This window comes from Phaenicophaeus curvirostris, chromosome 1 (genome assembly GCF_032191515.1).
Source record: "Phaenicophaeus curvirostris isolate KB17595 chromosome 1, BPBGC_Pcur_1.0, whole genome shotgun sequence".
Taxonomy (NCBI): Eukaryota; Metazoa; Chordata; class Aves; order Cuculiformes; family Cuculidae; genus Phaenicophaeus; species Phaenicophaeus curvirostris.
Window position 1 is genome coordinate 120,838,686 of NC_091392.1, and position 23,258 is coordinate 120,861,943.

The window sequence follows — 23,258 nt, forward strand, 5'->3', positions numbered from 1 at the left end:
TTTACAGCCACTGACACTATGGAACCAGTTTATAGTGAAGCATTTAATGTGCCCCTTCACTTGTACCTCCTCTGCTCAATGGATCAACTGCATGGTAGGTGGGCTTTCCATAACAGAGGAGCTGTGACTTGACATGTTCTGCATGACATTGCACAACACTGCTCCAGGAGCAGTGAGAGAGACTATTTCACTTGATTATCAAATCAATTTTACTCCTCCAAATTCACTATAAACTGGGTCTGCTATGAATCTGAGCTTCAGAGAAGCCCGTGCTGATGGCATTGCATAGATTATTGCATCCTAATCTTGCATGTGTTTTGGCAAAACTTTCTTTTATTTTTAATTTATATTTCCTTTCTTGCTGCATTTTTTTCTCTATTTTGTGTTGTAGGATCAGGATATTCACCCCTTGAAGATGACGAAGATGTGTATGCACACACTAGATATAAAGGTGAATGCTTTGCTTATGTGCTAAAGAGAATAAGCTGACTGCTGAGAGAAAGCTTTGTTCTTTTTCTTTTCATCGATTATAAAATCTTGGTGATCTGACTCCATGGTTTTTCTCATGGATTTTTAGATCAAGATTTAGTTTCTACTTTTTTTAATGATGACTAAGTACTGATCACTACTCTTTTATGCACCCGAGTAAGTAACTTCTGCACTGCCTTTGCTCTTGGAAGATCAGATTATTAAATCATGAAAATCCAGGAAGAGCTTCTCTTTCTTCTTCATACATCCTAACAAAGCCATCAAAAACTAACTCAAAACCTGGGCCTACTGATGGTAATGTATAGAAGTACATGCAAGAGAACTTGATTTTCATGACTTTTTTTTCCCCCTATAAAATTGTTTGCATTTCAGGTTAATGCGCTACCTGAAATGCCAAGTAAAGTGTGTTTAACGAATAAATGTGTACATTCCAAAACCAAATTACGTAGCTGTATGAATGAGTGAAAGGACTAGTGTGTTATAAAGCAAATTCAGGTTTTCTTCCCTGTTCTAGAAGTTTTTGCCATTCAGCAAGATAGAGAAGTTTTTTGCCACTTCCAGTAAATCTTCCATTTACTATGACCATTTTCATAAAAAGTCTACTTCTTTCTCGATACCCCTGTCCTCTGCCAAAATCACTCAGGTGTTGAAACTGTAAAGAAACTTGGCATTTAATTGCTCACTTTAAATGTTAACTGTGTTTCTTTTTACTAAGCTAATCTGTGGCCACACTAAAATTGTAACGTAATCACTTTCATTACTTGAAAATACTGGGTGTTGGTGTCTGTTTTGTACGTTATTGATTTTCTGCAAAGGAATCAATGGGCCTCATAACAGGTAAGTCATAAAGGAATTCAGGCATTTATGAACAATAAAGAGGAAGGCACAAATGCTGTTGCTATGTTGCTGTTCTCATAAAAGTCATATATTCCTCCAATTAAAATATGTCAGTGTAAAATTTTGCTTTCGAACACATGCAAAAATATTTCTCTAAAGCTTTATCTAGGTAAACACATTTTTCTTTGTCTTTTGACATGTGACCCTCTACAGACACATAGAAAAAGAATTCCAGAGATCATGAAGATAAATCAATGCCAATTCATGCTAGGGCAGGCAAGTAGTTAAAATGCAAATTCTGTATAAATTCCTTTTATATGGTGATCCAAAATGGATTATAGTCATGTCAGCCAAAATGTCACTGGGGTAAGAGAAACATAATGACACATTCATGCAGATGCTAAAAACTGCCCTGAGTTTGGAAGCACTACTGCCAAGTGTTGAAGATCAGACAATGTGATTTTAAGTGTGAAGTGCTGGAGTAGAAAAGGCTCACTCTTCATTAGCATACTTATTTGAGTTTGTGCTGCGGGGAAGAGGGTGGAGAGAAACAAAGCAAGGAAAAATGGACTGGGTAGCTGTGTTCAGGGGTTTGCTCAGCAAATAAAACTTCTCAGTAACTAATAACTAAATGAACTTTCTTAACTGAAGTTAAGATATGCAAGCAGTGTTGCCTTTTCTTTGCACGCACACTCACTAAACAGTACAAGTGAGCACACAAACTCATCCTCTTTGACATCTGCAAACAAAACATTGCAGTTCATTGGCCAGGAGGGGGGGAATTGCTCTCCTATGAAACCCTTTTGTTTTCATGTGGATGTATTTCAACGTGCTCAGCTTTCAAAAGAAACCTTGCTGAGACTTTCTGTGCCCACAGCATTTTTAAAGAGTTTTTCTCTTCCTCCCTGGTGAATCCTCAGCTCTGTTGGCTGGTGTACCAGCAAACAACAGTACAGCCAGTCACTTTGTGTGCTGCTTCTGAAGGAAAGGCTCAACTGAGACTGGTATTTAAAGAGGACTGAGGGGTCGGGGGAAACAATGCTCTAGAAAATTCTTTTCTTCCTGCTACTTGGCATGGCTGTCTTGGCTCATATTTAAGGAGAGTCTTCCCAAATACAGCAGTTTCTGTGTCTATCACAGCTCTAGTCTGACTGTTCTGGTAATCCTCATTGCTAATTTATTTTCTCCAATATTATAATGATCAAATGTTAGCCCTAGCTATAGAGGCAATGTTGTGGCTTCAACTATTTCTGCTTGCTACCTATCTTCCAGTGGTTTCAAACATACAATTAGGGCTTGAAAATGTTCCACTACTAAGTGATAATGCAGGCCATTGTCTTGTTGAGGAATGATGCAAACTTTCTGTTAAACAAAAAAGCACTACATAAGTCCTAATACCTAAAAGCTCAAAGTTCAGTTAGGTAAACAGAGCTAGGTACTGATGATGAAGTTCCAGAAAGGTCCCTGGGAAACCTGTAGCTTTTCTTATTTCCAGAGCCTTCAGAAACACGGCTGATCTTGTCTTAAGGCAGGGAACAGCTTGTGTAACTTCTTGGGGCCCCATCCATCCTTAATATTCCATAAATACTCCGTGTAGTTGCTTAAATCTTTGAAAACAAATGAGTCTTCACTTAAAAATAACCAATCTTTGATCTAAAACTGTGTATCATTTAATGTGATTTCAGGCACATAAGCTTTTCGAGGGGTTTTTTGGATATCAATTGGTCTAAACCCAGATATTTTCCCCCTTATAGACCGTACCTCACTCACCCACTTTCTTCCAATCACATTCACTTCTGGAGTAAGCATACTAATGTTTTAGATTAAATGGATGTTCCTCCTAAGCTCTTCAAGTTGTCTGCATCCAAAGGCTTGTCTGGTTTTGTTTTATTTTCTCACAGTATCATTTGGTCCAGTAAAAGACATTTTAACCCTCTCTAGGGCCCTTGCTTTGTTTCTCTCCATAGACCACCACAGCTGCAATGACACTACAGGAAGGGCTTTTTTCTTTTTCAGTATTCTGTTTGTGCATTTGTTAGCTGTTAGGCACTTTCTTAAAAAAATGTGAGTGCAGCTGTTTATTCAATGCAAGCATGTTTGTTAAGCCACAAAAATTTGCAGAAAAACTCAGGCAATTCGCAGTATTTTAAACAGCTGCTCTGCCTTCTTTTTTAACTATTAATTTCTTGATAATGTTGCAAAGCGTGTTTGTCTCAACACACCTTGAAAAGGAAATCAGCTATGTGCAATTGGACTTGGTGTATGTGGAAAACCTGAAGCATAAATATCTTGAACTGATTTGCTCAAGGATTTCTTAGCTGGCTGGGAAAAAATCTTAGGCTACCTGAGTCTTCATCCCCCCTGGTGTGCCCCTTCAGTCAGTGTCCTCCTGGTAACTAAAAGTTTATGCCCATCTGCAGAAAAATGGAGGCCTCCTCCTTAGCTAAGGAGATTTTAATTAATGAAAAATAATCAAGTGAAATTTAGAATCTCAGGGCATGAGAAGAGTAAGTGTGACAGAAAAGTTGGAAATTTGGGACGTGAGACCACTGAAGGTAAGAGGATGGAAAAGCTGTTATTAGCAGGATTTCTCCACGAGGTGAGTGTGATGGTCAGCCTCTGGTAATCTAACAAAATTGCACACCAGAGAGTGATCAGAGGTGATGCTTGAGGCTGCACCAGTGGGAGTGGGGTAGGCACCAAAGGAGGCTGCAGAGATAGGTGATGTCATCACTCATTACTTCAGTAGTAACAAAACCCAACAAAAACACTCTTCACCAAACTGCTTTGGATAATTGTAAGGTAAATAGTGGAACATGGATTTGACATTCAGTAGTTTTGAAAAGCAGGACCATAAATGTTCTGTGTCCAGTTCTGGAATCCTCAGCATAGGAAGGATATGGAACTGTTGGGACAGGTCCAGAGCAGGGCTACCAAGATGATCAGAAGGCTCCAAGGAGATCTTATAGCAACCTTCCAGTACCTGAAAGGGGCCTACAAGAAAAGCTGGGGAGGAACTATTCATAAAGGCTTGTGGTGGTAGGACAAGGGGGAATGGTTATAAACTGGAGAGAGGCAGATTTAGGCTTGATATAAGGAAGAATTTCTTCACCATGAGGGTGGTGAGGCCCTGGCACAAGTTGCCCAGGGAAGCTGTGGCTGCCCCATCCCTGGAGGTGTTCAAGGCCAGGTTGGATGGGGCCTTGGGCAGCCTGGTCTGGTGGGAGGTGTCCCTGCCCATGGCAGGGGAGTTGGAACTAGATGATCTTTAAGGTCCCTTCCAATCCTAACTATTCTATGTTAGAAAATGGAGATGTGATGGTTGTACGGCTGAGCTCAAAAGCTGAACTGCACTCTGCCCCTAATTTGCCGAGTGCTGTTAGACTGGTCTGGTCTTTTCCTGTGCCTCAGTTACTACATATTTGGTTACACTGGGAATAATGCCACTTACACATCTTTGTAAAGGTTTTCACCTGTAATGGTAAAATACAAAAGTAAACATGCCACAGTACAATACGACTGCTTCAGAAACAGGCTAGTCTAGAGAAATGTGCTCTTGGTCTAGCCAAAAACTCAACAATTAATCTCTGATTTTAGTCCTCATATGCTATTTGTGTTAATTCAGGACCAGCATAGCAAAATGCGGGTGCCAAATGCAGTTTCCATTGGGAAAGTATGCATATGTTCTAGAGACATAGAATCATACAATAACTGGGATTGGAAAAGACCTCTTAAGATCATCAAGTCCAACCATCAGCCCAATACCACCATGCCTACTAAACTGAATATAAATATCCTCTGAATAAGAAATATAACAGGCTATATTGATTTTTGTTTATCTATGTGTGAAGCTGATCCAATCATGTAGAAAAATGTATTTAGTAACTATGGATATTAAGAGCTAGAAGTTAGAAGTGAAAGTCTGCCAAAGAAATTATTTTTAATTATAGAAATAATATATTTTTTTTAATATGTCCTTTGACTTTGGATGGATGAAGGCTAAAGCTCCTTGTGTTTTGTTTGGGTTTTTTTCCCATCTTACTTGCAGACTTTAAAAGTTTTATCCTGTACCTTTCGCATGTCACACATTGTCACACAGGATTTCAGGACCTGTCATCTTTTTGCCTTGCAATCCCACCATCCCTCTTAATATGTCCTTTACAAATCTTGGAGCTGGGGAGGGGCAGACTTACTCACTCCTTGTGTAGGAAACTCCCACTGAGAAGCTGTAGGATGCAGAAAAAGTTATAGTTCTCTTGATGCAGCCTTTTGTCAAAGATAAGCAAAGATTTTGAAGCTGGGAAGGGGAAGTCTGTTTGATACTGCACCAATCAGTATCACAGTATGTTGGTAAATCCTCCCAAGAAGGTGATACCCATACCCTGAATATTTTAAAGTGCAGTCCTGATGAATTATTGAAGGTTCAGTTTTATGTGCATGTGTTTCCCTTTTTCCCATGAGTGCAGTAGGTGCATTAGCCATGAAGTCTCAGCCAATTCCAGGTTTTCTCTGACTTGACAGAGACCATCCATGTCACTGCATCCAGCAGCACGTAGAAGGTCATTCTCATACTTCAAACTACATTTCCATAATATAAGGGAAAGGTAGTCCTCCACCCATCTTGTGGGGTGAAGAGTACAACACCTGAAATCCAGACCTTTGCGAACATTTAGAGCTGAATTTAAATTTATACAGCTTGGCTTCCCTCTTCTAAATATGGCCTAAGTGTATACTATGCTCATGAATGAACGTTGAGACCTGAATGATTTGACAGTAGAAAGAGCAGGCATTTGTGCCTGAATGCATCTTGCACTTGGAAGCTACAAGTTGCTACCAAAAAGAGAGGAATAAGGTCAGATCTTTTTCCACAGCTCTTCACTTAGCCTATTGGATTGGACACTTGCATTCAGATTTAATCATGACAATGGTACTGTATCCATTTGCTGGTAGAAATCTATTTTGTTAGTGATGTAAAGAGTATTTGAATGTTCCAGTGTGGCACTGCAGAACTGCTGAGAACAACAAGGGAGCTGTTGTTCTTCCATACTTCACAACTTCCAGTTCAGGCTTAATCCTGGGTGCTAACTTGGAAAACAACTTTGCAAACCTGGAGCTGTACTTAAACCCTTGAATGGTTGTCCTGATACGTGGAAAACGTGTTCAGACTGGCTTCTCATATTGGCAATGTGATTTGTCTAAGTCATGTCCTTTATAACTGTGCGGGAGCTTGAGCTGTCACAGAGTTCAACCAAGGCAATTTCCTTTACAGCACAAAGTATTATAGAAGATTTGGTTTTTTTAAACGAGCAGTAAGAGAGGTAAATGTTGTAAAGACGACAACTACGGCTAGACTAAATGTGTTCCTAATGCAAACTTTGGTTACGGAAGAGAAGTTAGGTGTATCTGGATAGAAGGTCCGGTCGCCATCAAACTGTCCACATGGTGGCACACTAACTCCATGGACAAAAAAGCACAGCCATTCACCTCCCCTGTCTAATGGCTACAATCTTTAATGTTTGTAATAAAAAGAAGCTGCCAGGCTTTGAAGGGCTGACCTTCTGGTGTGTAAGACTTAGTGCACCTTGCTGCACTGTTACTTTTCCACTTTGAGGATGGGTGACGTTTTAAATAAGATTTTTTTTTTTGCTCATTTCTTCTTTGTGACCTTGAATAAAGAAAGCGATTTTATGTTTGTGTCTGACCTTTTACATTTTGCAAAGTACTGTGGGTGATTTTTTTTTGTTCTCTGTGCTAGAAACACCGTGGTGCTCCCCCATTAAGGTGAAACATGGTTATGCAAACTGCAGGACACCTCATGGGCAATATTACAAGAATGTATTAGGGACAAGATGTGATATTCGCTGCCAAAAAGGCTATGAACTGCATGGCCCTCAGCATCTGATATGTCAGTCAAGCAAACGCTGGTCTGGGAAGGTGCTGTGCAAACGTAAGTAGCTATGAAATCAGTGTGTGTGGCTTGTGCCTCGGATTCAGGAGAAAATAAAATTTGCTTGCCTTTGAAACAGTGATTTTGGGGTTTTTATATGCATTTTAAACATTGCTAGTGTCTTTGGATATGTATATTGGCTTGTTCCTGAGGATCTTGCAGTAGTACATGGCATAAGTATCACAAATGGTACAAATACAGTTGGCAGAGGACAAAGGGACATTTTATAAATGTGAGATTTTGATTTATGGCAATAATTTTATGACAGAGCAGTAAAGCTGATTTAAGGTATTGCCCATCTTGGATTCTGTACACTGATACGGTTTATATCAAGTGTCTTAAGTGGGCTCATGCAGTAAAACATTTTCAGAGAAGAAAGAAATAGGTACTTGTCATCTTTTTCTCATATAAGTATTGCATTAGGCCACTCAGTATGTAAAGTTAAATTTGAAATACAGCTAAAAAGAACAGTGTGAAAAGCCTCATGTGGAACATAACTTTCTCACACTTGTCATTTTCTAGCTGCATCCTTATTTCTGTGTAATACCCTACATTCACATTACTCTAAAGGGGGATAACAGGTTTCCAGAAATCCTTGTTTTCTGTTCCAGAAAAGCGCTGCCCCACCCTGTCCATGCCTATCAATGGAGGCTTCAAGTGTTTAGATGGTGCCTACTTTGGCTCAAGGTGTGAGTACTATTGTTCACCAGGATACCAGCTGAAAGGCGACCGTATAGTAACATGCATGGACAACAAAATTTGGAGTGGACGGCCAGCATCCTGCGTTGGTAAGTAGGAAAGTTAGTCTGTATCCTGGAATGTCAACATCTTGAGGTACCTGCTGGTGCCCAAGTCTTCCAAATGAATTCCAAAATGTTATTTTATACAGTTTCTGGGGGGAAGAAAGCAACTATTCCTTTTGAGAAGGCGGAGAATAGTTTTACAAGGGATGCGGACTGTTTGAGTCCTAAGTGACTGTCTTACTTTCTCACATGCTATCAGGTCCAAGTGTTATCAGTTTAATAAAGATGAGGCTGGTGTAAATGGTCAGCACATTACAGAGTTTGTAACAGTCTTCACTGATCTCCCGGTGACTTGTTGCTAGTCTGTAATTACTGTGCTGCTCTTCTAGCATGTTATCTGCATTCCAGTCTGTCCTGCTCTCTGTGACTTAATGTTAAAACAGGTTTGAAACTACACCCTTTGTCTGACCTCCCCTGTTGCTTTTCTTTCTTGGGATCATGGTTTCCAAATATATCTAGAGAATATGAATGGATTGTAGTTACCAGCATGGTTGCAGTGAGCTAGACTAAATTCCAGCCTGGTTCACATTAGTTATGCCAGCAATTTTCATTACATAGTCAGCGGTCTCCTAGGAACCTTGGCTAGAGTAATTGTTTTTCTATACATAAATCAAAAAAAGAGATAAACAAATATTGAAATTTAACTTTACTTTCTACTAATGAGATTTGAGCAGATAGTGATGTCTCAGCTGCTGCTCTTGATTCTGGGTAGTCTCTGATAAAAGGTTCAGCAGCCACCCCCAAAGGAAAGTATTTTTTTGGCCATCTCAGTTGGCTACCAGTAATTTAAGTTTGTGGGTGGTAGACTATTTGTGCTCAGTGTTTTCTGTGTACGATAACTTGGTTTTGCTCAGAATGCCTGTGGCTCAGTGTAGGTTACCAAATGGCTTTGGAGTCTCTGCACTGTGGCCTGAAGTTTGTAGAATTTTGTTCAGGTTTCCTGTTACTTGGTGTTGTACAGATGTAGAAATGAGCCTGCTGCTGCTTAGGTCTAGACTGTTTGTGGTGTCTCTTGTTTTAATTTACAATAACAAGCCTTGTCCTTCTCAGTGGTGTGGGTAGAGAAAGAAAAACAAACCCTTTTATTTTTGGGAATGGTAAAATTATGTCCTCTGTATGTTCTGGCACTTTCAGAGCCTCATCTGTTCGCAGTGATGGGATGCTTATTACAGAGGAGTAAAGGAGTATATCTTAAGCAAAAAGAAAAAGACACTATGTTAGCATTAACACTTCTTTTTTATTCCAAAAACACAGGACAGTTTTTACATAGGATATGATTGCAAGTCTTAAGTAAAGCAGTAAAAGTAATACTGTTACTTAAATGCTGGTACTACCAGAAAGTATGAAGAAGATACCTCCGAACATTGCGTGTACGCAGTACCTGGATGAGGCTTTGAGCAACCTGATCTAGTGGAAGGTGTCCCTGCCCATGGCAGGGGAATTTGAACTGGATGATCTTTAAAGTTCCTTCCAACCCAAACCATTCTATGATTTTATCATTCCTATATGCAAATAGTGAGTTATGCAGTTAGTGAACTGTTTAATAAGCTTATCTTTTGATCTCTTGATTGCTGGGACAGAGAGTTTTTTGACCAGATATGACCCTAGCAGTATAATGCAGTTTGCAATTGAACACATATCAGTAACTATGAAAAGTCATCAGTGAACTGCAGCCTACAGAAGCTTACCAGTGGCCAGGAGAGAACTGGCTGAACAGCTCACTTTCAGCTGAGAAGTAAAATTTAGGTGAGCGGAGCAATGAAATACAGAGGCAAAGAGGCTGGTGTGTTTCTTACTTTAGCATATAAGTGAGTAGTTGCACTGTCCACAGTAGGGATGTTACACATGATCATAGGCATGGACTGATAAAGTTCACATAATTGCAAATAGGTAGGGAAGTGACCTTGGAACACCACAGCTATTATTAGCATGAAGCACCGAAAAAATTACTGCAGACCTAAATTTATAATTCTCTTGAAAACGAGGGGCTTTCCTCTATGCTCTTGTACTGCAGTTGGTCTGCTTAGATTTTTTTGCACAAAACTATGTGGGGTTCAAAGTGCAGTAAAAAAGATCCATGTAGCAAAGGTATCAGGCTAACATAATTGTTGAAACAGGTATTCTTTTAAAGAGGGGGGAGGGGAAGGATAATTTTCATAATTCAAGAAAATTAGGTATATTTAGCAATCATTTGCAGAAGCCCTTACAGACCGTAAGTATTCTGTAGTAACAAAGCAACCTGTCTGTTCCCTGTCCCACTCTTCATGTTGCTGAAATAACTTTGATTAAAAATTATCAACATATAGCTGATATTGATTATCCACTGTTTAAAAATGCTGATATTCTCTTGAATTATATTTCCATTATATCCTTAATGCACAGTAACATAGATTGAAATAGGTATTTTCCTCTAGAACATTGAAAACTGTTACTGTCTTTTCTGTAAAGGTTTAATTTTCCTGTTGATTATAAAACATGGTTTATGGTAAATGGCTGTCACTGTGCCAAGTCATCCTTTTGTCTCATCCTAAGACTGTATTGATAGGTAGTTAACTAACAGCTTCCATCTATGGATGTCTGAAACAAGCTTTGCACTCCGACTCATTAATTATACAGGTCCTGATAATGGATGTTTTGAAATACAGAACAATGCCTTGTGGAGGGAGGAAGTCATGGAGGGAGCAGGACAATGTTTTCATCCCCCCTTTTATGATTTCTATTCTGCTTTTGACACAGACTAATGTTTTGAATTAAATCCCAGCCGTTGTTTAATGTTATCAGCAATCAGTAGTTAGAGCATGTTTATGTAGCAGCAGACTTTTTACTTACCTTATACAGGCTCTTGAATAAGCAAGCTGTGGGCATTCAGTACCATCCCTCTATTTCTCTCCTCTTATCATCCCAATTTCACAAGCAAATAAACGTAAAACATGAACAAATTTAGAGAAAGGCAGTTAACAAGCTTGTTGATTAATTTTGTTGGAATTGTTAATGCGGCCAGTCCCAGATGTATGTTTTTAAAACAGAATAAGCAAATCTAAAATCCATTTGAAATCTTAGCATTTTTCTCCACGGAGTTCAAAAAGCTGCATTAAAATTTGGTATTCCACTGCTGACCTCCTGGTGCCGTGTCTGCAATGCCACTTCCCCACGTGGAGTCAGAGTACCTGTTGCTGCTGCTGAATAACCAAGGAAAGTGACAGCTTACTTTCAAGAATGTAAGGGAAGCAGTGGCTGAACAGCATCAAATTTTTAATGGAAGTTCAATTTCCCTGCTCTTAATGTAAACCTTGCAGGTGAGATTCATCCATTTAATGAACAGACCTACTAAACAGCTTGAATAAACCTGCTTGGCTTTTCATCAGTCTTTCAGCAGTGACACTGTAGTAGAAGTGTCAAACCACCTGTACAGGGTCTGACACCTTGCAGCGTGTCCTGGCTGCACCTTGCAGTGTGTCCTGGCACCAGCTCTGGCCAGGAATACTTACTAAGCAAAAGAATGACAATCCAGTGCTTAAAAGATGAGTTTTCCCTCCGACAAAACTTGTCCAACAGCTTGTGAGTTTCTTTATTGGGGTTTGGCTTTGAACCAGTTTAGTTTTCTAACCTGCAGGTGGGCACCTTGCTCACCTCATGCATTTTTTTGAAGGCTTTTTGGAAGATGGAGTCGGGGGAGGGGGGGTCAGTTTTGTGAAATTCTCTTGTGCAACTATCTAGATGTTCTCTGGTTATGTTCTTTGCATTTAAATGTGTTGGGTTTCTTAGACCTGTCTTCCTTCTGCCAAGCAGTGGCCAAGGTGCTTAATATGCTGTAGATTGGCTGCAACTTTATACAAGGGCATGAGGAAAAAGACCTGAGCACTTTCTGGCTTAACACATCCTTGTGGCCACTGCAGTTGAAGAGCCTCTTTGGGAGGTAGCTGCTTTCTCTTGGTCCATTTCAAAGCAGAGTTACTTTAATGCAGTTCATTTAGTCCTTGTTGAATGCTAAGTAAGAAGCATCTGAAATGACCAACAAAAATTGCCTTTCCAGGAATTTTTAAGTCCAGCTAAAAAGGCTGCCTGGACTGTGGGTACTTGGTGAATTGATTCCCACAGTAACTGTATTGTTTGTCTTTACAATGTGGAAGTCCAAGCCGGTTCATACCAATCAGTCTTCTCTGTGTTCAATGGCATAATGAGCCTTCTGATTAATTAAGTGCTTAAAACACTGGGTCCTTAAATGCTGCTCTGGCTTTTATTCCAGCATTGTCTTTATTTAATGTATGCTGTCCATACCACCACAGTGCTGCCACAGTAAACTAACCAGAGCCAGAAGCGGCCTTGGTGAGACTGTATTATTTCCTACTGTAATTTGGCTCTGATGGGGGTTATTGAGAGCAATGCAGTTCTGTAGAGGACAGCAGAGCTCTCATTGGCTGCAGTGTGAGCACGTTTACACACACAGTGAGAAGGTACTCTAAAAATAAGGGAGTGAATAAGAAACATTAGGAAAGAAGACAAAGTGCTTCTTAGAGCCAGAGTGGATGCTTGAAATCCTGCTCACTTGTGTACTGCAGCAGATAAAGTAGTGAAAGAACTCAAAAAGTGTCTGTGCCTCCCTCACTCCCTCCTGTGCAAAATTAAGAGAGGAGCTCTTCCTGTGGAAGTGACTCACAAAGCTGTGGCATTCAGGTTGGAGGAAATTGCTTATAGAAGAAATAGAGATAAACTAGTTGTCAGAAGTCCCACATTCTTGGAATAGCATTAGAAGTTTGAAGGGGCTATAGCAGGGCTGCACTTGCCCTAGTTAAACTGGTAGTAAACATTGTGTGTTGCTTATGGAATAGGAGTGTCTATGAAATTATTTTGTATATTTGATGCTTTGTAAAAACCTAAACTTTTCTCATTGCTATTTTTTTTGAAAGAAATCCAGACTGTACTTTTCGTGTTTACGCTGCAAATGAAAAGATAAGGCCTATCATGCTTTAAATTTAAGCAGCAATTTAGAGATTGTTTTCTATTTGTACGTAAATCCTTTCTCTGTGTTCATTTTAAAGCTGGTGTATGACTTCATAGATTTAGACCTCATTTTGGGTGTAACGCAAGAAATGGGGAAAAATGAGACTAAGCTATTAGAGGTATATTTCTTCTTTTTTTTAAATTAATGATTGTGATGATATTTGGACTTGGTTCACCCATGTGTTTTCGTTATGCTGGCAGAATTGGCAATGGAAGTGGTTGAAGGTAAGTAGCAGTGTATCACCTTTGTTCCTCATCAAGGGTCTTCCATCACTGCCTGGTTCCTTCACTCCTGAATAATAGTCACGATGTTCTGGTAGCAGTTAAACAGGCTGTCAAAACTTAACTGGTCTACTTTTTGTTTTGTATGATATTATTTATAAGGCATTATTATAAGAAGTATTTGGAAAAAATCAAATGCAGCGGCAATCCCCTGCAAAGTGATCGTTCTGTCAGTCTTCTAATGTTTCAGTTTTTGCTATTGCTGCAGGAAAAATAACCAAGAATTTAACATTAACATGCAAAATTATCACACAGAGAGATATATATATTCAGTGTGCTTTGCAAATGTTCTTTATCACAATATCAACTGCACAGACAAACAAAGAGAAGCAGAGCAGATAAACAGAAGGGTAAGGTTCCTAGGGTACGATCTTGGATAGCCTTCCTTAGAGTTCAACGCTAAATGCAGAGAGTTTGTAGGCATTGCTTTTTAACTGGGAGACTAGGTAAAGAAATTTATGATAACCAATTTTTAGTTAAGGTTTTTACATTGGAAGGGAGGAGTTGACCAGCAATACAGGCTTCACCTGCCTTGGCTGGGATGGCCCCAGGGTTGAGGAGGCGAGCTGAAGGTGGTCCTGAATTATGCTGACAACAGCGCAAGAGCTGTGAAAGAAATGCATAGCTGTAACACATGCACATGTGCCCATTTCTGTGACATCTATTTCAACAGATACTGAACCTCCGAGAATCCAGTGCCCAAGTGTGAAAGAGAAAACTGCAGAGCCCAACAAGTTGACAGCCAGAGTGTTCTGGGACACCCCTGAGGGTCGGGATACTGCTGATGGAATTCTGACAGAGTAGGTGCAAGTGCATAAATGTTTGTATTTTCTCATTTTTATTTCTGGGGCCCTTGGTTGGTATTTTAGCCGAATCATTCAGGACCTGTCATGCAGAGGGGTAGTAGATAGCTGTGATTATCATAGAGCTGATAGACTAAATGACAATAGCATTGTGACTGTACCTGTGAAATTTTCCAGAGCTTCTCTGTGAGTGTCTTCATATACAACAAGTTTTCTTACAGAAAGTTAGCGTTTATACATGACAATGAGAAGGTAATAGCACATTGGAGGTAGCAACAGAGGTAATTTTCACTGTCTTAAAAGAAACAGGACAAATTGTGTCACAAAACAATATCTCAAATCATCTCTAGGCTTCTTCCTAAAGTAGTGCTGATTGCTGATGTCACAATGCAGCTACTTGTAAAATAATGCCTTTCATTTGAAACTTAGGGAGCTTTAAACATTGGATTTAAACCTCACACTTCCTTCAAATTTCCTTGTCAACTTCCATGGTTTCACAGTCAAATTATGCACTTGTATTGGTACCACTGTCTGATTTTCCCATGTTTATCATGCAGGATTTATGGCAGTGTATCTAGGTTATTTTAATGGAAAAAGTATAGAAAAAGTGCTTTTTTTTGTTAAGCAAGTTGCATCTTTTAACTCTATATTAGTGGGCTGGTTAAGCTTAAAATACCAAAGTTGTAAGCCTTAAGATGTTCGCAGTTTTATGTGAATGCAAAAAAGCTAGAAAGACATACTGACATTGCCTTTTTATTGTTACAGTTTAAATAACAGCAGAAAGAAGAATTCATGACACAATTAAAAACAATATTACTGTTAAGGTCTAATGTGATAATTATATAGTAATTATCAGTTTAAAATAAAATTAGACCTTAGAAAATAAAAATTTTGAAAGTGTCACAATAAAGAAATTCCAGAGTCTTTTTAATAATGTCTGACAGACAAAAAAAAAAGGGGAATATCCCCTGTAGATTGTCATATGAATAACTTCCCCAGTTCTGAAGAGGCTAGCTGTCCAATTTGTGGAAGCTTTTCCATAAACCTATTTTCACTAAATCTTGCTGAACTGTTATGTTTTATGGAGTGTGCAGCACTTTCCTTAAATGCACTGGGTCCTGCAGTCCCATGAGTGTGTAAGATTTCTCATTACATGGAGCACTGCTCAACCTCCCTGTTTTGGTACTGTGGAAATGCTTAACAGGTCTGAATTCTCCCGACACATTTGCAAGATAGAAACAAGTTCCGGGTGAAAACGCTGCTGTGGATCACCACACCCTTCCACTGTGACAATAAATCTCACTTTCCGTTGCATTTTTATGCATTAGCATAATCACTGTAGCTATCCAGAGCAGCCAGATGGGGCACATCCCCATTGCAAGAGGCTGGCAGTTTTCTTACACTCTGCTGGGTCTGGGTTATGTTGCAGCCCTGAGAGTGGATTGCTCCCAATACAAAGTGAGGGAGGATCAATCTCAACTTTTCCTTGCCTAAGGAAAAGAAAGCTCAATTTCCTTTGGGCATGGCATGATGCTTGGCTACACTATGGATTGTCTTACAGGAAGCCAGCTTGCCCTACCCACTTTGCCTCCTTTGTCTCAGCAAGGTGTGACCTTCTGTACCACTGCAGGGTAGGCTGTTGATAAGAAGTTTAAATACTCTGGTTGCAACTGCCTAGCTTCATCCTTTGTTTACTCTGAGTCTTCAGTCATGCAGCACAGCCAGACAATCTTAGCATGCCCCAAATGTCACTCTTCAGGCTTTTACAGCATTGTTAGTGGGAAAATGCTGGTGAATTTATGGATGTATGTCCTATTTTATCTTCTGCTATAGTGTTATTTTGAAAGGCCTGCCACCAGGGTCACATTTTCCAGAAGGCGACCACAAAATCCAATATACTGTGTATGACAGAGCTGAAAACAAAGGCACCTGCAAATTTCTTGTTAAAGTCAGAGGTAAGAATGATGTTCTGCCCTATAAAACCATCACTGATTTGCATTTAGCTTGTTAGGCAGTTTGTGAAATGCCTTTATTTCTGTATTTGTATGTATGTGTGTGTGTATATATATATATATATATATAAACTATATGCTGAAAGGGAAAAGACAGTCTTGCTCAAGACCTTGGAGGCCAGGCCTGCAGCAGGGTGGGTGGCCAGCACTGCACACCTTGAGGGACAGATTCTTTGATCAGTCCTGCCTCCACCTCCACAACCCTTCTCTTGTGAGCTGCTTAAACAAATATGCGAAGGAGTTTTTTCAGCTGTGACACATCTGGTAAGCAGAGCTGCCCTTTCACTGGGGTTGAATGTACAGAGATGAAACCTGCAGATTTCTCCTTCAGCTCTTTTTGTGCTCCATGACCTTTTGTCACGGTGATACCACAATCAGATGCATACACTTATCCATCTGTATCGTTTTATTTTATGTATTAGTTAACAGGGGTTTTTTTTGTTTGGTTGGAGTTTTTAAGTACATGACTTCAATAGAAAGCAAACAGAAAAATGTTTCTATATTGGTGTTCCACTGGCCATGCTACCTTAGTAACAGGGTGATTCATGCCTTTGTATTTTTTTCTTGCCTTTTGCTTTAAGTCAGGCGCTGTGTGAAATTAAACGCCCCAGATAATGGCTACATCAAGTGTTCAGGTGATGGAAATAACTATGGTGCAACATGCGAGTTCTCCTGCATTGGTGGCTATGAGTTGCAAGGAAGCCCAGCTAGAGTGTGCCAGTACAATTTGGGGTGGTCAGGAGTGGAGCCAACCTGTGCACGTAAGTGAGTATTTCCCCACTCTACCAGAAGGGCTGTCAGAGCAGTGGTTCTCATGGCGGTGAGAATTTGGGAAGGGGGTGTGTGGAGTGGAATACAGCTACAAACTTCAGTGCCCTCGATGTAAGAAACGTAGCATATTTCCTTCCTCTGCCAATTTGCACTTACAGCTGAAGCCTTTGCCACCTTTGGCTGCTCTTTCCTAGGATGATGATAGTACCTCACAACTGATAGTGTTGTTTAGCTCAAAGCTCTCTACAAAATTTCACATTCTGGAGTCAATCCATCTTGCAAGCCAGAACAGCTTACAATGAAATTATTGGCTTCAATGAGGCCAGTATTTCACCCCTGTTTTCTTTATTATTATTTCTCGTTCTTGTGCTTCGGCTATCTAACTATTTATGCTTTTAGAAACAGGTCTGTTTTCAGCATGCCCTGTAACTTTTTTTTTAAACTTAATTCTAGCCATGAATATCAATGTGAATGTGAGGACTGCAGCTGCACTTCTGGACCAATTTTATGAGAAGCGGAGACTGCTAATTATTTCAACTCCTACTGCAGCCAACTTCTTCTATAGGATGCAGCTGGGAATGCTGCAGGTAAAACACATTTGGGGGTGGGGAGATCTGTTTTTTTTTCTTTAAAGAAAGACACAAGAGGACATGCTCCACTGTTTATATATATCCACAAACTTCAGCTGTTGTATTGCAGGCACTGGACAATCTGGCTGAAATAGCAGTGGTTCTGGATTGATCCTTTTTACCTGGGTTTGAGTTGAAACATCTCCCCAGTCTCTAATTCAGCTCCATTCTGGATTGTGCTGCTTCTGACTACCAAGTTGCTGAATCCCAAACAGTTCTGGCCCTTTTACAACCTCTGAAATTAATATAATATTAACTTCTGCTGAATAATCATTCTCTGGCTCAGCTACTGAGGAAGCTGACCCCCCCGCCCCCACAAACTGTCCAGCACTTCGGTGGTTGCAGTACATGCAAACAAGGCTCATAGAATAGCTTCAGAAATAACCAGTGTATTAGCAAACAAAGGACTGGAGATAGCATTGGCGTATTTTGTTCCAGAAAAAAGAAGAAAACTGGCAATTGTCCTTCTTATGTGTTGATGCTCTTGTTGGGTTCTTGCTAGACTTAGGGATTTCTCTCAGATATCTATCTGTGTCTTCAGGGAAAGGAGCCAGTCCTGTAGTCTTTCTCAGTGGCAAGTGCTTCTATCTTGTTTCTTTTCTCACAACTGTAATGACATTCAGTATAAATAGTCATTGGGATATAAAATTAGATTAACTTGTCAAGAAAATTCAATATATTGATCAAAATGAAATAGTTTTAAATACTAAATGTAATGGCTGTAGTACTTTTCCCACTGGTTGACAGTGGTCAAACAAGTTGGCATGCAAGGAAACTTCCTGCAGTCAACTTCCACTACACATACCTTGCTTTGATCATCAAGTTACTGGCACAATGCTAAATACTCTAGTATTTCATGTCATTACAAAGAAAAGTTTATATTTCTTCTAGGTGGACTCCAGGTACAGTTTTTCTTAGATACATCAAGAATCTGTCATTTAACCTCACCTGGAGTCATGGGGCTCTAGTTCTTTACAGTGAAAACTGCAGATTTTTCAAAGTATGCTGTCATTACAGTTTAAACCATCTCGCTACCGTAACAAGATCGAACTCTTTGTGAACATTCACTGCATGCTCAAAACATACCCCTTTTCTCCCACTGATAACTAACGCATCTTTTTTAACCCTTCCAGCCAGCACAGTGTGGTTTAGACCTCCGACATGTTACCGTAGTTGAATTGGTTGGTGTCTTCCCAGCACAGATAGGAAGAATAGGGGTAAAGCTGCTGCCCCCATCACTTGCCCTGCAACTCAGGTAAAGTAAGCTCTCACTACTGTTGTGTTTGCACCTTTGCATATCAAAGAATCATAGAATGGTTTCGGTTGGAAGGGACATTAAAGATCATCCAGTTCCACTCCTGCCTGTGCCAGGGGCAGGGACACCTCCCACCAGACCAGGCTGCTCAAGGCCCCATCCAGCCTGGCTTTGAACACTTCCAGGAAAGGGGCATCCACACCTTCCCTGGGCAACCTGTTCCAATGCCTCACCACCCTCATCATGAAGAATTTCTTCCTAATGTCTAATCTAAATCTTCCCTGTTCCGATTTAAAGCCATCCCACCTCGTCCTATCACTGCATGCCCTTGTAAAATGTCCCTCCCTGGCTTTCTTGTAGCCCCCTTCAGGTACGGGAAGAACACTATAAAGTCTCCCCAGAGGCTTCTCTTCTCCAGGCTACACAACCCCAACTCTCTCAGCCTGTCCTCATAGCAGAGGTGCTCCAGCCCTCTGGTCATCTTTGTAGCCCTCCTCAGGACCTGTTTCAACAGTTCCATATCCTTCTTATGTTGGGGATTCCAGAACCGGACACAATACTCCAAGTGGTGTCTCACAACAGCACAGAGTACAGAGGCAGAATCACCTCCTTCAGCCTGCTGGCCACACTTCTTTTGATGCAGCCCAGGATATGGTTGGCCTTCTGGTATGTGGGCACACAGTGCTGGCTCGTGTTAAGCTTCTCATCAGTCAGCACCCCCCAAGTCCTTCTCCACAGGGCTGCTCTCAATCATGTTATCCCCCATGCTGTATTGAAACAGTGGATTGCTCCGACCCCGATGTAGGACCTTGCACTTGGCCTTGTTGAACCTCATGAGATGTACACAGGCCCACTTTTCCAGCTTGTCCAGGTCCCTCTGGATGACATTCTGTCTTTCTGGTGTGACAACTATGTCACTCAGCTAGGTGTTATCTGCAAACTTGCTGAGTGTGCACTCAATCTCGCTGTCAATATCATTGATGAAAATATTGAACAGCGCTTGTCCCAGTACAGACCCTTGAGGGACACCACTTGTGAGGGATCTCCGTCTGGACTTTGAGCCGTTGACCACTACTCTGTGAATGTGACCATGCAACCAATTCCTTATCCGCCAAACAGTCTACCCATCAAATCCGTATCTCTCCAATTTAGAGAGAAGGATGTTGTGGGGGACCGTGTCAAAGGCTTTAACAAGAGTCTCTATAGATTACAGCCATTGTGTTGCCTGTGTCTGCTGTGGTCACTCCATCATAGAAAGCCACTAGGTTGATCAGGCAAGACTTGCCCTTGGTGAAGCCATGCTGGCTGTCTCAAATCGCCTCTGTGTCTTCCAAGTGCTTTAGCATAGCTTCTAGGAGGATCTATTCGCAGAGGTGAGACTGACAGGCCAGTAGTTCTCAGGGTTGTCTTTTCTACCCTTTTTAGAAGGGAGCACAATGCTGCCCTTCTTCCAGTCACCAGGGACTTCTCCTAATTGCCATGACTTTTCAAATATCATGGAGAAGGGCTTCACAGCCACATCAGCCAATTTCCTCAGGACTCTGGCACGCATCTCATCAGGTCCAATAGACTCATATGTTCAGCTCCCTCACAAACCTGATCTTCCCCTACGCTGTGAGGGGCCATACTCCCCTCATCTCCATCTTGCTTTTGATTCCCTGCATCTTACTCTCTAAATATACATATTCTACTCTAATGTACATAGCTAGACACTAGAAGGTAGATGTTCATGATTAAGTTTCAGGATTAGTTTTCTTTCTGTCTGTGTAATAGCTACTGCAAATTCATAGGCATTTGGTATTTATGAAATTGAGATCATAACTTCAGCTTGTTTCACATTTAGGTGGACGGTGACCCATTTAAATCTGAAACAAGCTGAAGTCTATGTCATGAAGTCTATGTCTTCCTTACTCCTTTGCTCAAATGGCATGAATTTCTGAATTTATGTGAACTCCCATATTATGGATCTATATTTTGGGGTGTTGCTGCTGAAAACACTTCAAATATGTCTGTATTTACACTGGAGTTGGTCTGATGTAGTCATGATGCCACAATCACTTTGCAAGGGCAGACTTGGAGCAGCTGCCAGCACAGCCCCAAAGGGCAACTACAGTTCCTTTTCTCTGCAGCAGTGCTGGTGGCTGTGGCCAACCCAGAAGAGGAAGCAGTGGTTGCTCTTTGAAGAAAGACCCACACATACAAATGATATGGGTAGTGTTTCCAAGGGGAAATTATCTCCACCTCCCCAGCTTCATTACAACTTCCAGCAGTTTTACTAAGGTGCCTAGGCTGTTTTGACTTGATTCAAAACCTGTAGGGGGTTGGGTTTTACCTGAAAGAGAGACTTCATGTGCCAGCATTTCCTAGGGACAGGCACCCTACAAGAGGTAAAAGTAAAGGGCTGAGTGGCAGGGAAAGTAGTAGTTACTTAGGAAAAAAGTCCAGGAGCATTTTAGGCAATGTCTTCTGTGATATGCTGATATGCCTTGGGAAAATGGAGCAAATTTTGATTTAGGACGATAAGAAGCACTTACAAATCAGAGAGGGTTTCTTGGATTGCAAAAAGTAAAAAATTTATTCTCTATAAAAGAAAAAATAGACAACAAAAAGGTTCTCTTTTATTCAAAAAAGTAAAAGTACTTTTACTCAAGTTGAAATAGTTTTCTTGTGATTCTATAGAAAATAAGCCCTGGTAATACCTCACTCCTTGCTCCCCCTTCACCTTTTATGGAACTACATTTCAGGAATTGGTATGGTGTAATCTGCCCTGCACTCACTGAAAGTCAATTTTCCATTAGATTTTTTTTCTTTCTTGTTACTGCGGTGTGTGAATTATAGCATTCCAGTTCTGGAAGACACTTAAATAAAAATGCAACGCACCCTTAAATACCTTCAATAAAGATGCTGTCCAGAACTGGCACTCAGTAAACTAATGAGCACAGGTACCCTAGTTAAAACTTAGGAACCCGAGAAGGGTAGCATTTGCATTTCATAGAATCATAGAATAACAATCATAAAATAATTTGTAGAAGGTAAGCATTTTTCTTAGGTGAGATGAGGCACAAGAGATATGTAGTTTCCTAGCACCAGTGTCTTAGCTTCAAACTTTATAGTTTGACTATAATAGCCAGGCTCCCTAGTTGCAACAAGACACCTAGAGCACTAAAACTTGTTAGAAGGCTGAGGAAGGTCAATTTTGATGCTTCATGCCTTACTGAAATCCCCCCCTCCCCCACAAACCTTCTTCTTCACGATAACTTACCTGTCCTGGACTCCATTCTGTCATGACTGCCTGGATTTATGTTCCCCACACCAATGGTGCTAACTGACTGAATGTCTAAGAATCTTCTAGTTCCTTACTGCTTCAAGTAACATATTAAAAGAGCAGCAAGGATATACTGTGGTTACTCATGTAACTCCAGAGGAGTTCAAATGATTCTTTTTACCACTTGGAAGGAAAGAATTCTGCTATGATTTGTAGTGGCTTTTGTTCTCTTAAGTTGGAGTTAGTGCCAGGTAGGTGGTTACTATTAAGGACTGATAAAAACCAACTCCAATAATTTTTTCCTGCTTTTTCTCAATGTGATTTTATACTATGACGCAGCCAAGAAAGGGAGTAGTCTACCCCTAACCCTACTTCTATTGCAATGATTTTTGTTAATGTCATGTCCCACATTAACAGTCAGAGATTTGAGAGGAAAACAGAGTTGAGTCCAGTTACAATGACCCTCGCTAATGCAGAGGTAGGGCCTGCAGCTCTCTCTCTTCTTGTTCTCACAGCTGAAACAAAGTGGACCTTGTATACCCCCTCTAACCAGCCCTGCCCTCCTCCGCTTAGACCGAAAGGGCTTGTTCTGCCATTTATTAGTTTGAAGTGCCCAGGTTGTCAGGCTTTAACAAAATGAGTTCCTTGTTTTGCAGGCTGCTGCTGAGGATCCCCCATTACAATTTCAACATCGTGGTGATGGACAAGCATGGAATGGACAAGGAACGCTATCCTTTCCCAGCAACACCAGCCGAGCTCTTTGCACTTATTGACAATTTTCCTTTAAGAAAAGACGAGATGAAACTGCAAGCAGAAAGTGGCCAGTCATGTCCCTAAATCAAGATTGCAGGGCTTGCAGTTGTCAGTGAGTGTTTTTTAATCCACATAATTATCCCCTTGGTGCTACAAAAAGCATGGCTTTTTTAGTCACGGATGTACAGATTTTTGTGTGTACTGTTAAGTCTGTCTGGCTGTGTAGCTACTCTGCGTAGAAGCATGCATGATGCTTTTTTTGTACTTTCAGCCATCTGTAGAGAAATGTGCACGTAGGATTACTACCCAGTGGAATTTCTTGTACAGAGAATGAAGAACTGAGGCACGTCTCCAGGAGTTTATTGTGGATTTTTCATTCAGTGTAAAATTGGGGTTTCTTTCTTACTGTTT

At 40.6% G+C, this 23,258-nt stretch overlaps 1 protein-coding gene across 2 annotated transcripts in view; it reads left to right on the top strand.

Annotated features, from left to right (window-relative positions):
- SRPX (sushi repeat containing protein X-linked) overlaps positions 1 to 23,258 on the top strand; it is a 48,619-nt gene extending 25,361 nt beyond the window's left edge. The window contains exons 2-10 of one of the 2 annotated variants that reach the window (XM_069873388.1): positions 392 to 451; positions 7,082 to 7,273; positions 7,885 to 8,061; positions 14,033 to 14,159; positions 15,996 to 16,117; positions 16,756 to 16,935; positions 17,399 to 17,532; positions 18,708 to 18,829; positions 22,751 to 23,258. In XM_069873388.1, coding sequence (XP_069729489.1) covers positions 392 to 451; positions 7,082 to 7,273; positions 7,885 to 8,061; positions 14,033 to 14,159; positions 15,996 to 16,117; positions 16,756 to 16,935; positions 17,399 to 17,532; positions 18,708 to 18,829; positions 22,751 to 22,931 — 1,295 coding nt within the window. In that variant the 3' untranslated portion in view covers positions 22,932 to 23,258. The remainder of the gene's footprint in view (positions 1 to 391; positions 452 to 7,081; positions 7,274 to 7,884; positions 8,062 to 14,032; positions 14,160 to 15,995; positions 16,118 to 16,755; positions 16,936 to 17,398; positions 17,533 to 18,707; positions 18,830 to 22,750) is intronic. The other variant, XM_069873399.1, reaches the window with a different exon arrangement.